This window comes from Zootermopsis nevadensis, unplaced genomic scaffold (genome assembly GCF_977971745.1).
Source record: "Zootermopsis nevadensis isolate Lab colony 2312 unplaced genomic scaffold, Znev_1.0 Znev_ptg000029l, whole genome shotgun sequence".
NCBI lineage: Eukaryota > Metazoa > Arthropoda > Insecta > Blattodea > Termopsidae > Zootermopsis > Zootermopsis nevadensis.
The window spans coordinates 12,331,956-12,346,338 of record NW_028259161.1 but is presented as its reverse complement, the minus strand read 5'-3'; the positions used below and the strand labels follow the sequence as shown (position 1 = coordinate 12,346,338).

The window sequence follows — 14,383 nt, the reverse complement described above, 5'->3', positions numbered from 1 at the left end:
TAGTATACCTTAAAAATTTGTCATCACCTTTATTCCGTCTTGATTCAAATTAATTTTAATGGAGGGGTTTTACTCTAAAATTTGTGCAATGAGTAAGTACCAGAGAAGATAGTGTTTAATGCTACACCCAGTTAGAAAGCGAACTAAACAAATCTCCGTTTTCCCCACACATTCATCACCGTTGATTCAATTTTCCATATTACAAAATAAATTTATCCTCATTCATGTTTCACCCACTTTGTCAAAGAATTCACAAAACCACTGCTTTAATCTAAACACAAAGGAACTGTAATGGTTTGTACCGAGGGTCGTGGTCGAGTGGTTAGCATTTCTGCTTCGTATTCGGAAGTCCAAGCCTTGGCTCGGAGATCGGCTATTCTGACTGAGGTGTTCGTGGTTTTCCTCAGTCCTTCCATGCAAATGCCGGGATAGTACATTAATTTAGGCCACGACCGATTCCTTCCACATCCCTACCAATTCATTCTTCACTATCATCATCACATTCGACGCTGTACGGTCTAAATCTAAACGCGTCGTTGAATAAATTATAAATGAAATAAATTAATGGTTTGTGTTCCTAATTGCCTTCAGACTGATCGCCTACTTGTCAGCAGGACAGTTGAAGTTCCAACACGTCCGATAGCACATGGACACCATCCGGAAGCGATGGTTGAGTCATCATAAGCAAAAATGTAATCATGATACCAAGTCTTGTGTTCAAACGTTAGGCTACCGGTATCCCTAAGACAGAGTACGGTTAGTTTGTGATTAGAAGCCGTTATTGTTTCATGATAAATTATTCCCCTCTGATGGAACTGTTCAGATAACGTCTATTAACATTTCAAATTAGCAAAACTGTAATTATAATTCATTTTAATTTACAGTTAGTTATACTACTACATTCAGGAACTCCCTTGTTCCTTCCTCTTAACTACACGGGATAGCAAGGAAGTGGCTTAACTTTTCAACAAAATTTGTTACAAAAATATTCAGTGATGAAATTACAACATTTGTGAGTGGAGCATTGTCGGTTTTTTTATGTGTTAAATAAAATGCAATTCTTAACTGATTTTTAAATGAAATTCTAGACACCGACTATCCTTAAATACTAAGAGAGGGGATATTGCATCATAAAAATTCAATAAATGTCAGCCACTGTACCATGTGAAGATGATCAAAATGTTAGCTGATACATGTCGCGGAAAGAAAAAGTAAGACAAATTGTTATAATAAAATAGACGAATTGACGAACTGTGTAGCATGCAACATACGTATAAGGAAGTTAAAATTATAAATTGACAAAATTTCTGTTACATCACATCACGTATAGTAATTACTACATCTACTTTTATGAACAGTATGAGTAAAATCTGTGGTATAAATTAACAGCATTATGTCACTGCGGCAATCATCGACCTGATGCAGACGCCGGTAAACTCCTACTAAACTACATCGCACGACAACCCAGAAGACAGCCAATTTCACACTCGTCGCTGTGAGAAACTGAAATCCAGATTATTATAAAACATAAAAAAAACAAGAAATTCACGGTGATTGTCCAGCGGATAGGAATCTTACAGAAAAATAAGCAGAGGACCATGTCAAATACAGGGACACTTCTGTAGAAATGGAGTGACGCTTCGGTGGTTATATTGTAATCGTGTCGTTCTGCACCGCAAAAAAATACTCTACTTGGATCAGAAGCTGTAACACTCATCTAAAATGTGTCGTGCATTATGTTTCACAGAGATTATGTTTTTTCCCTCCTTTTTAAATGTATCTCTGTATATGTATGCACGAAGGTCCCCTACACTCTTGGAACGTTCTGTTCATGGCTATGTCAAACTCTGATGAAACAGGTATGGTGTTTAAACGTGGAAAATCGTTCGCATTTATTTTCGATCTCAACGATCTCAAGCGGGATTGAAGGGCGGGGTCTATAACCTCCTTCTTATAGCAACTGAAATTCTTGTGCCTGCCCACAACATATTTAGTTAGTTTAGTGCAGACACAAATCTCATTCTGTAAATGTAATGAATCATGCAGATATCTCTGCACACAGACGTAACAATTTAATCAGTATTTCTTTACATATTTAAGAGATATAAAATGTTTTTGTAGATCTTCATTAGGGCCGTATTTTACCTTGTGTTTTCTTTTAACAATAGATAAACCTTCGATTTGACCATCATGTAGATATGGGCAGAAATAAAATACATCCAATAATTCTAGAGCGTTAAAGTCGATCAATTAGTTATGAACATTAAATATGCGTGTAGACGGATACCGTCCCCATTCATTTTACGAATTTCATACAAAATCCCTCTAAGATTGAAGCGACTTTATCTGTGGCACGTCGTATGTGCATTCCGAAGATTTCCAATTCTAGCCTCGGCTAAACTTCTGAATATCTGGGCAGTGAATTATTATGATTTTATGTACTTCGTGTCTTGGATAAAAACAATAAAGTAGATTACGGTAGTTTTCTCTGTCACCATCGTACATTATCATCCTCCGAAGTTACAGAACCCTAAATAGCCTCTCCAGACCTTCGATGTATGACTTCGAAAAAACTGATAACAATTAAACAATTAAAATAGACTGTTCCATAATAATAAATGACAAAGAAACCACGTGCGGGGGCGGGCGAATAACAAACAAAGACAGTTAGTCGGCATGAATAGCAAGTACTTCCTTGTGTGATGGAACCAGAATCGTGAGGTGAGAGGCTGAGGCGTTGACACATATCCAATGGGCGACCGGGTTTGGAATTTGACATTTAAATTTGTTGCGCAATAATTTATTAATAATCTGGCTCACGGGTTAGAATCCTTAAGAATTTCGTAATCGTTCCGCCGCGCAATAAATTCTTATTCGTTCTTAAAACTGTGTCCACAAGAGTTCTATCCGTAGCCAGCTAAATCCATTTTTCACAATCTCACCATTGTTTCTTTAGACAAGATTATTCGTATAGAAAGTGAATAAAAAATTCGTAAAAATCGTTTCTGGCTGCGATTTAATGACAGATAAGTAAGTGGAAGGTAATATTCCGATATTTCGAAAAAGGCAAGTAAAGCAAGTAAGGTGTAACATCTACACTGTAATTACTAGATAAATCTTCCCTCGTCTGATCTTTGCTGTGGATTAAAATGGAGTCTTAATTCTCCTCCTCATGAGGTTTGGAGAAACCAGGAAAGTCGGTGAGCCCATAACTGGAATCAGTCGCCACATACATAATAAACATAGTCTTCTGTCGTAGCTAGAATAATGCAATTAGTTAAAACATTTAAAAATTAAAAAAATTCCATTACTTTCAAATATAATAGTAAGTTTAAAATATGCAAAATTAAATTAACATACGGATATACTCGGGAAATGCACCGAATCGGTTAAACTAATCAAACACCAAAGAACTGTGTTCGGGAAGTTTCCGGCCAAAATCTGGGCTGGAACACCGGTTATCTTAAGTTTTTCGTCGTGTGTTGCAACAAATTTAAGGTTATAATTTGCCCTGCGTTATAGTGGCAAGACATGACCGTGTACTTGCTATTCATTTGTTTGCAGGTGACCGAGGTTAATTTACGCGACGTGCTGACGGCAGCCGAATGGTCGTCACTCCTGGGCACTTCCGCTGATGGTGAGTTGATTTTATTTTGATTAATTACGTGGTTACTGGCCTCTGTCGACTGAAACAGTGTCGCAACGAACTGTAATATTGTCATAGTTTTCTATTTATGTGAAACATTCTACCTCACACTCTGATTTTGTCAGTGTCCGTCTCGAGTGTAAGAAATACATTAAAAATTTCAGTTAAGATACTAAAGTCTAAAATTCATCTACTGCTGCTCAGTAAGTTTATTTTGACATAAGAAAGCATATTTTCGTATATCAGTTTAAATACGGCGCCCGGTTTTTTAATATTACATTTTTAACGTCTATCTTTAATTTCGTGCTTAATGATGCACGAACATAACAGTTATCAGAGATTTTAATAGGCGCAGGCAGCATCAGACATTGACGCATCTCTAAATGTACTAACACTTCAGTATTATTTGCACGAACCGGGTGATCACTTACCACTTTATAGGCCTACTAGAATTGCCTCATAGCGTCAATGTGTTATTTCCTGTTTTTTTTCTAACTGCAGTCTACTTATTTACTCGGGAACTCCGACAGTTTAAGCAACGTTAATCTGTCCATAATCACGATTCACCAGATCCGCCTTCGTAATAAAGTGCGTTTCCTTTGCTCTAAGAAAGATGCGAGTACATTGTAATTATCGTAGCACAAGACATCATGCGAATAGTTACATACATAAACTCACTCACTGCTGAAGTACTGTTCCGAACCGAAAAATAATAGAACCACAATTCAAAGGAACATTACACCGCATGGAACAAAATAAATGTCGTTTATCTCGCCATGTCAGGCTTGCTCGGTGCTTGGTGTTCAAGCAGGCGTTACAGAATATAATAAAAGCAGATGAACTCACTTTTTAAGAACATAATAAAACACGCCAGTTAGAAAATTATGGTTGAGATAACGTCATCATTGTTCTTGTCCAGTTACCATCTCTTCTGTATTAACTTTTCCCTTTGTCATAGGACGATTTAAATCTCTTTACTTTCACTTAAAATAAAAGAGCTTGACATTTTTATTTTTCGTGAATCCAAGGCCAATATTAAGCGTAGGTAACGGGATTATTTTCACATGGCCTTGAAACTAAGGGAGAAACTCAGGTCAAATTTATCTCAGCAAAGATGATAAGCCCGTTCGGACCCTACTGCTTTCATACAACTACTACTACTACTACTTTAAGTTTCAGTAGCTAATAATACGATTAGTTTAAAGGGGGGCGACTTGACATGTAGACGCAACGAAGAGAAGACATCAAAACTTGGATTTTAACCTTAAATTCATGTTTCAATCACATCAGCACAATTTTAGAAATATTAATACATTATTTGTGAGGATTATCTGAAAAAATTTTCGATTCCTGAACTCTTAGGATTTATAACCCTTTACTCCGGCACCGGCAAAATATCTGTGCATTAACTTCGCGTTTATATACCAAAAGATTTTCCTATCAGAGTAGACCTGCTACGTTACAGATTCCACAAAGACATAAGTTTGAACGCGTGTTACTTCTTTTAGGATGTATTTTAGTATTTCACACTCTGACTGACTAATGCGACTATGCATTAGTCCGGAAATATTAATTTCTAAGGCAGCTGATGTCCGTTTGTTGAGTACAATCGACATTCCATCACAACACATCAAGCTATTTGATCGCTAAGCACAACTATGACAATCCGGTGTAATTTTTCATACCCAAATAAACAAAAAATTTCATAAAGATTATCAATGTCGGATAAAATTTTTCTTTAGATGGCACGAAAATAAATGGATTAAGGTCAAATTGAAACTAGAAAATAAAGAAACGTATACAGAATGGTACAAAAATCAGGACACGCTTAAAATTAAAAAGGTATATAAATATGTATTCTTGCTTCTGATTTTGTAATTAATTTGTTTACTTTTCATATTTGCCGCTACAAACATTTTTAAAAGCACATATATAAATACTCTTTCACTTTCAGTATTCAAAATGGTCGCCTTAGAGCGATGGCCAGAGTGTCGTGACTTTCTCAACAGTCTGTATGTAACGCCTCGCGCTAAGTGACAAACACAGAAAAAGGTGACACAACATGTCTGTCAAAAGTTCTCTTTAATTGCCTCACCCACCCACTTATACAGGGAAACAACGCAGTAAGAAGATGGAGGAAAGGAAGAAAGAGAACTCTCCGAAATTTGTAGGCTATATAAATACTTAAAACAAATTTGTAACTTACGAGACCAACATAGTTTGAATTTTCAGACCGACGGATTCAATATTGGGTTAGATTAAAAAGTTCTTCTACGAGTTAGGCCCTGCGGCCTTGAAACTGTAAATTTTCCAGATGACTGGTAGACTTCTTGGTCGAAGGGATCGTCCCACTGTAAGGCCTCTGCCAAGCCAGAAAAACACGGATAAATACTAAGCCTGGAGTGGGATTCGAACCCAGAATAGTATTCAATGGGCCACAGATATAATTCATACGTGTAAGCATTCAGATCCGTGTTGATGAAAGACTCGGGTTACAAGTCGCGTCAGGTGGCTGAATGGTGAATAAACCATATATTCTGTCAACTTTTCGAGAACAATCTCTGCTCTCATCCTCAGGGCTGCTGCGTAACAAATCTGATCCTTTGTGGCGTGCTACAAATCTTGTCACTGGACACGATCCTAAGCCACTTCAACCTAATTTCATACTCAAGCCTTATTTTTAATACTGTAGGCTACTTCCATTTCCTTCCTTGTCTTGCAAGAGGTCGCTTTTCAGGCGATATTACCAAAATCTGCATCATCTTTTGTCTCCCCCATCCAAGCTAAAAAGGCAATCCTGTATTGGCTTCGTAATAAAGAAAAATTTCCCGCAATTTCAGCACCAGAATTCGCAGTGGTGCAACCGCGACTGCCCAGCAAACGTCGCAAGAGATGGCTGCTTTCGGACGAGACGTCCGTCATGCCTGTGGCTTTCGAGGCTCAGTCGCTGGGACGTCGGTTCGAACTTCAGTTACGTCCCAGCCCGGCGCTACTGGACCCACAGTTCGTTCTACTACGACGTTGGAGGAACCGCACCGAGATGCTATCCCCTCGCCTCGCGGATCAGAGCTGCTTCTATCGCAGTGACGATAGACATCGCGCTGCTGTCGCCCTCTGTGACGGAATGGTGAGGCTCAATGATTACAAGATTTTAAAAATATGAAATTTTAAATAGGCCAAGATTTTGTTTGTTTGTCATCAGTCTTTCGACTGGTTTGATGTGGTCCTCCATTTTCGCCTGTCTTGCGCCAATCTCTTCATTTCCACGTATTTTTTGCAGCCCACATCCTCAAAAATCTGTGTCACATATTCCAATCTTTGTCTCCCCCTGCAATTCTTCCCTTCAGCTGTTCCTTCCATTACCAAATTAACCAATCCTGGGTGCCTCAGAATGTGTCCCACCATCGTATCTCTTCTTCTCGTAAGATATTTCCATAGACTTCTTCCTTCCCCTGTCCTGTCTAAGACCAGCTGATTTCGTACTTTATCAGTCCACTTAATTTTCAACATCCTTCTATAGCACCACATTTCAAATGTTTCTATCCTTCTTCTTTCTGGTTTTCCCACTGACCATGTTACCTACTCGATATTTGCGATGTTTCCTTGGCTGTATATATTCTGTAGTTAAAATAGCACTGTAAAATAAATTCATAATCAATCTACAGATTCGTGAACCACACACCGAACTAACAGAAGAAAAAATATAAGCATGTTTATAAAGATCACCTTGAGGCCTGTGTCTTTATTCTTCAGATAACAAAACTTTCAAGTCATTCTGAACCGTACTGGAAGAAGTCATGACCTTAGCTTCTATTCAAGTGTACCACACCCGTGCTCTAAGCTGCATTGTTTCTCAGCTTTATTATTTCTTTCTTCCTATTGTTATGAGTTAGTGCCAAGGTTCATGATACGCTACATGACGTGATATACTGAACCCCAAGCAACCTTAAGCAAGACAAATTTATAATTGTCTTTAATATCTTTCATCACTATTTCAGAAGGCTTCAGGAAATGCGTAGGGCGTCATGACATTAAAACACTCCCAGTTTCACTACAGCCACAATGAAATCTTATATTGCAGAGGGTTCGTATTCTGGAAGCTGATCTGAAATGCATTATTAACTTCATAGGGACTCTATGCAAACAGATGAGTTGTTTTAAAAGTACAATTATTTTCTTTAATACTGCTTTCACTAAATATTCTAAACTACGCAGCATTTATAATAAGTGTAATTCTAAATAAACAGCTATCTGAACACAAATAAAGATATTTAATCGTTAGGTAAATCAAGAAAAGGTCAGTCCTATTTAAATATTCCAAGGAAATTCACGTAAAATAAGTCAGATTATTTTTGATAGGCTGCTAAAATTCAGTGAATATCGAAACATACGAGCGAACTTTACTAGTCTTCAGCTATAAGAATTTTGTTTTCGCTAATTTTATTAACAATGGACGAAACCAAATGACACCAATTTCATGTCTGCATACTACCAGATACGTTGAGAAAGATTACAGTTCAGTTAATATAACTTAAATAATCTTACATTTAAGGGTGGCATCACCTTTAAACAAGGAACAAAATATAAACTTGACACAATAAATGATTATAAACAAATTACTCTAATAGCCGCCTACAGACCCCAAAACACCAAATTCTATCGATATTCGTTCAGTTGTTTCGGGGATGAAACAGAGAGGAAATACGCAGTTACGTTCTAAAGTAATTAATATCAAAAAGTTTAAATATGTCTTTGTTGCAGTTCTCGAAGGTACAGATGTAGAAACATTCACAGATTGGTATGAATTCACAGTAAATCTTCTTTTTTCGGTAGACTATTTTATATAATTGAAATGCGATTAGAATATCCAGAATTCCGGGAGCCAATATTGAATATTAATAATAATATGTTTTGTTTGTTTTTTATTTAACGAAGCTGCTAGTAGCTCAGATTTATAAGCCTCGAATGATAGGTTGATTAATAAACACTGAATTTAAACGAATATGGAAAGAAGCACTGGTGGCCTTCTAACCCGGAATTTGCCTTGAGGTACTGAGGAAAACAACGAAAATCCTATGTTACTATAGCTGGTCTCGGGTCCGAGATTAGAACCCGGGACCTCCCGAATACGAACTAGAACTGAAAACCATCTTGCCGCTATATTCGGAAAAGTGTGTGGAAAGAAATCGATGTTATGCTAATAGAGAAAACAGTTTAACTTCGTTTACATCACAAATAACCTCACACTATAACATGAAATATTCTCAACCAAACAGCGAATAATGCAGACAATTGTGCCGAAAAAGAAAGGTGGAACGTTAATACTTCCGAAAACCCCACTTAGAGCAATTCTCCATTTTGTCTTAGCCATTATCCACGCTTGAGTCATTTCCATAATGCGAAAGAAAGTTATAAATGCACCTTTGTGTAGTATTATAGCAAGAATACGACCAAGAGTTGAACTTTCCGGTCTGCTGGGTCTAGCGCGAGGGTACACAAAAATCATAAGTTGTGTTTTGCTCCAGTCTTTGGTTTATTATAGGTACACAATGTTATACAGGCGATTGGGAATTATGATCTCTTTATTAACTGTGCCGGTTATTCGCGACTGTAAATGTATTATTAAATATAACAACAGCGATTTGGGACGAACTAATCTCAGGCCCTGGAAGTAGCACAAGTAAGAGGTACCACTATGGTTACGACATACGTATTTTAAATTATTTCCTTAATTCAGAGTAATGATTATTCTTCAAGGGGGCTACAATAAAAATTGCTGCCTCCGTGATATGATCCAAGGGCCTTCAGAATTTGTTCCAGATTCGATACGTAATAAATGTTTGTTTAGAGCTGTAAGTAATACGTGCAATAATATTTGAGAATTATATATTCGTTACACTATTTTGTTCATCCCTGTTCACTTTTCCTCACTATTCGTGCAAACAACGGTCATTTGACCGAATCGAAAGGCCGACATCTATATTGAACAGTCTAGTTTTACAGCAGAGAATAATTATACTTTGTAATAAAATATCAGAAAATTACAACAGAATGTGTTCTAGATAGTTCTCTCTTACACTAAAAACGACGTGGACAAGTACTTGGGATCGAAATGGGTTCTTTAAGATCTGGACTATAACTTAGATGAAATTTAAACTTTCCATCGATGTTATTATTACGATTAGTGTAAACAGACGATGGACAAGTTCAAAAACCCTTGTAATACTACCTGGACCATACCATCATATTATATTATAATTTTACGCATTTTTCAACTCAGGAGTTTAAAAGTAAAGGACATGAAACGAAAAGCCTTCAGTTAATGATTTTACTCAGTTCTTTACTTTCAAAACTGAGAATGATTATTATTCGTGTGCATTAAGATTTAAATAAATTAAACTGTTCTTAAACTGACATTCAATAAGCGTAAAAAATTCGTTACTTTTCAATAGTCACATCACAGAAATAATCAAAACAGTGGAGGCAGCAAGAACCTCTGAAACGTCGGTAAACTTCTACTAGACTACACGGCGCAACAACTCCGAAGACAGACATCTTCAGACTTACCGCCGTGAAAACCCCAAATCCTACAACCAAAACAGTAATAAACATAATTTGAATAAACTTCGAAATCACGTGTTCTCTCTCCAGAAACAAATTTCGCTTTATATTTTGCAGCTGTCTTCAGCTTTCTGGTAGAAAGCTACTAGGAAACACCGGATATTTCACAGCGCAACTCTCGTGATAATTGGATGAGCGTTTGTATGCGGAAGATGGTCAAACTCGTTGAATGAGCGTTGTTATTCTTTGGTGCATTTTCACCTCATAAATATTTAGAGTCCACTCTCTGTACTCAGGTTAGATTTCCGGCGCTCTTAAAACATGGAAGCATTTTTAATCTGCCTTCAAACATACCTTGCTGGAAAGCGTTGTAAAATAAAATAAATTATTTATTATGACAGTGATATTTGTTAGCTTTCTTTACACAACGAACAATCTCTTCCTGTCTTGTTTTCTCACAATATTTTTACACAATACATTTATTTAATTAAAATTAGGCCTAAGTTGGGCATTGTCCATTGTCTGAAGTGTACTGATAGACACGACGTTTCGGAAACTGGCTCTACTCCCGTCTTAAGGTGATTGTTATCATATTGACAATTTTTTATTATTTTTCATTAATATTAGTGGCGATATTTGAGATCGAACCGGGGCCTGTTTTATACAAGGCTCTCACTCCCCAGTGCTCCAGGCTCTTTTATGTATCTAGTTCTAGACACTTGGCAGTTTACCTCCACGCACCTTATAATCCACATCTTGTTGCTTGTGCACAGAAAAGCTTAGCTTTCTGCCTGTTTATTATTATCATCATGATAATTCTGATAAATTAATTAATTAATTTGCATAATAATGGCATAAGGACTAATCGTATAAATTCACTCAGGTGTTTGAAATTTTATGAAGATACTAAATGGTGTGAGACGCTTTAAATAAATAAAATATGTAACGTTTGAATTTATTTTTGATGAAATTAATTCTAGTGTGCTTTATCAGTAGCTTAGCACTTAACTAAACATCTTAGAGCTCAACGAACGGTCTGAATTTAAGCTAATCAAAAAGGGTACAAAATTCGTGTAGTAGAATTGGTACTTGTGGGGCGGCTACTTCTTTCTACACACCAGAGTTCGTAGCGTAACTTGTTCTGGAGATGTTAGGGTTTGGGGTCGTTGAACTAAACAAAAAATATGTTAAACCAGTCCTTACTTTTAATTTATTTTTCGAACAATTAAGGTTACCTGTAGTTGTTGGTTTGCATTAAAAATACTGACACGTTAGTTGATCGTAGTTAAAGGAGATACAGAAGCTATAATGTTCGATGTTCACCGTAGTTTTCTATAAATCATGGGTCGGCAACGTTCAGATGGTGAAATGACTACGTGGTGAACAACTGGGGTTCGATTCCCCGATAGATGCAGTAATTCTTATGTTCTGTACCGCGTCCAGACCGACTCATGACATATAGAACCTCGTTAAAGACGAAGAGACAGTCACTCATTATCCTTTTTAGCTTAAAAGGAAAACCAGTGTTTTTAACAAACAATTATTCGTTACCACCGACCGTTTCATACAGCCGTAAAAACATAACCTCGCAGTCAACTGGTTATAAAAGAAATAATCTCTTAACCGCGTTTCGGACACGTAGAACGAAATTCTATAAATATGTTTCGGACTTAAGTGGCTCAGAAGTAACCAGCTGCACAAATTACACTCCTTTTTACGAAACATTACTTTTGAATTAGCTACATAGTGCTTTAAGAAGAGCGATTTAATTATTTCGCGAATAGTATCACGTATCTGCATCAAAATGTAATGTCCTGACTTTCCATTTTACGTATTTTTTGTGGTGTGGTACTGACTGTTACAGGGTATGCATAAAGAAAATTACCACTACTTCAGTTAATAACTTAGCTTTCTCTTTCACAGATGCCACTTACTTAAAGTAATACAGTTCTTTGTTATTTCACTGGATATAACACTTAACAGCGGTCCACTAAAACAATATCAGTTGCTGAACATTCCCATTTCATACTTTCGCGTGGATTCCAGCCGGTAAAACCCGTCTTACCGTTTAAACTCTAGACCCCGCAAGATTCACAATGAGGGCACCGGACGAAACAGTTCTTGGCCATACAGAGGCTTGTCATAATTTGCTCGCTGTTTATGTGGAAGGTTCGAAATTCGATTCCCTAACCGAAAAACTTCTCGACTCTTAACTAGCAATAATACATATTTTATGGCAAAACCCCGAGCTAAATGCCTGCAATAGGTGGTTATTACCAATTTAATTCAATAAGTTTACAAGTAAGATTCAAGAAACGATCAAAAAACAAAAATTAAACCCGAAGACGTAGTAGGTTGAATGGCCTAAGCCAAGATGGTGTTAATGTCGTTTACACTAACAAATTTTTAACTGTAATTTATAATATTGACATCTTTTGAATACTTATAAAAAATTGAGACGAAATATTTTACTTTAAAATAATTGCTCCAGCTGAAGTTATTTTCTAGACTTCGCTAGACTGGGCCAAGCCACTGTCTGAATGTAAACGTTCAGAAAGAAAGTGCACTTAACTGTCTTCAATTTTACGGTCAAGTTCCCACAAGAAACTAGAATAAGTTAGGTCTACTGCTTTATATTACTGAACTGATTCCCGTTATTTTCAGCAGGATAGATTCTCAACTGTTTGAAAATATCGACTAAATCACTGTGCTATCAGACTGGATCAGATTATTTACGCTGGTGTCACCGATTCGATCCGTATCTTTCTTTTAACATGGCAGTTTCTTGACTATATACAAAGAGAGGGTGAAATACTGATTTTAAAATATATTTCTAGTTTAAGACAGCAATCTTCAGACTCACCGCTGTGAAAATCTCAAATTCTACATATTTCTAGTTCTTTATATACATTTTCTTGCCTTTAATTTGGAGACTACTGAATGAGATACCACATCTTGAGTTAACACCACACGTTCGGAGACTACGTGGTTCAAGATGAGAGCCTTCTGGGATACTGTGCTGTGTAGTCACATAGTTGTCCGACATTTCAGAGGTGTTTACTACCTCCATCATCAGGACGATGAGTGATCGCCCTCGTAATCGGTCAACTTACATTATTCACCACCGCGAGAACAACAGTTCTTCAACATTCAGCATCCTATTGTGATACACAGGAACTACTTTCCGATATTCGCATACTGATTTTGTGTCGTGTATCAGACTTTGTCACATTTTATAGAACCTTATTTAACGTTCGTGTCTTTCTCTTTCTTTCTTGCAGAGAGGTATAATCTCGTCGCCTAACAATGAATACTACATCATTAACCCTTTGCCTCGTCGGTTCCGACGAGGATCTGCCAATATACCTCACGTAATCGTAAAATGGACACCACCTTCGTTAAGTGGAAGGGACGAAGATATTTCATCATGCGCATCGCAACATCAACATCAGTTTCGTGATGAAAATTCAGAATCAAGTGCACACCGAATAAACAGCAGATTACTATCAAATTCCCATATTAGTACTTTTGATAATTCTAGTTCTTTGAACATCAGTGACGGTAATATTTCACGAAGTTCTGTTCCAGAACGTGTGTATGATGTAAACAAACGTGATAGAGTGGATTTTGAAAAGACTAACATGTTATCATCAAAACTGGATGTGAGTGAGGAGGAATCAACAAAGACATCACGTACGTTCAATGGTGATGATAACGAAATAACAGATTCATCATCTACAGGAAATAGAACGAAGTTCGGTGACGTGAGGGGCAATACAGTTCAGGGTGTTAAGCCATGCCACATTTGTTCCGAAGAAATCAAGGTAGTGCAGAGGAGAGGTAAAAGGTCAGTGGTGTTGGTACCAGGGATGCCAATCCATGTGGAGACGGCTGTGTTTGTAGACAAGGACCTGTACCAACACATGGCCCTCAACTTTCCAGCTGACACAGAACGCGAGCTTGTTCGTGTGGTACTCGCCATGATAAACGCAGTAAGTCAGTATTCAACAAAGTTTACATAGGTGGTTTGGCTTCCGACATCTCTCTTCTCTCCAAGAATATATGAGATGACATAAATTTTTTTTGTAAAATTTAAGTATAAAAGATATAACATTTTTCTGCAGCATAATTGATTTTTAACTCTATTATGCATACAATGAAGCTGTTGCTAATTTA

At 37.1% G+C, this 14,383-nt stretch overlaps 1 protein-coding gene across 1 annotated transcript in view; it reads left to right on the top strand.

The window, feature by feature from the left end:
* The window catches only part of LOC110831434 (A disintegrin and metalloproteinase with thrombospondin motifs adt-2), a 39,629-nt gene that overhangs the window by 12,157 nt on the left and 13,089 nt on the right, over positions 1 to 14,383 (top strand). Inside the window, exons 3-5 of the mRNA XM_022067421.2 lie at positions 3,565 to 3,637; positions 6,487 to 6,773; positions 13,489 to 14,199. Of these exons, the coding sequence (XP_021923113.1) occupies positions 3,565 to 3,637; positions 6,487 to 6,773; positions 13,489 to 14,199 (1,071 nt within the window). The remainder of the gene's footprint in view (positions 1 to 3,564; positions 3,638 to 6,486; positions 6,774 to 13,488; positions 14,200 to 14,383) is intronic.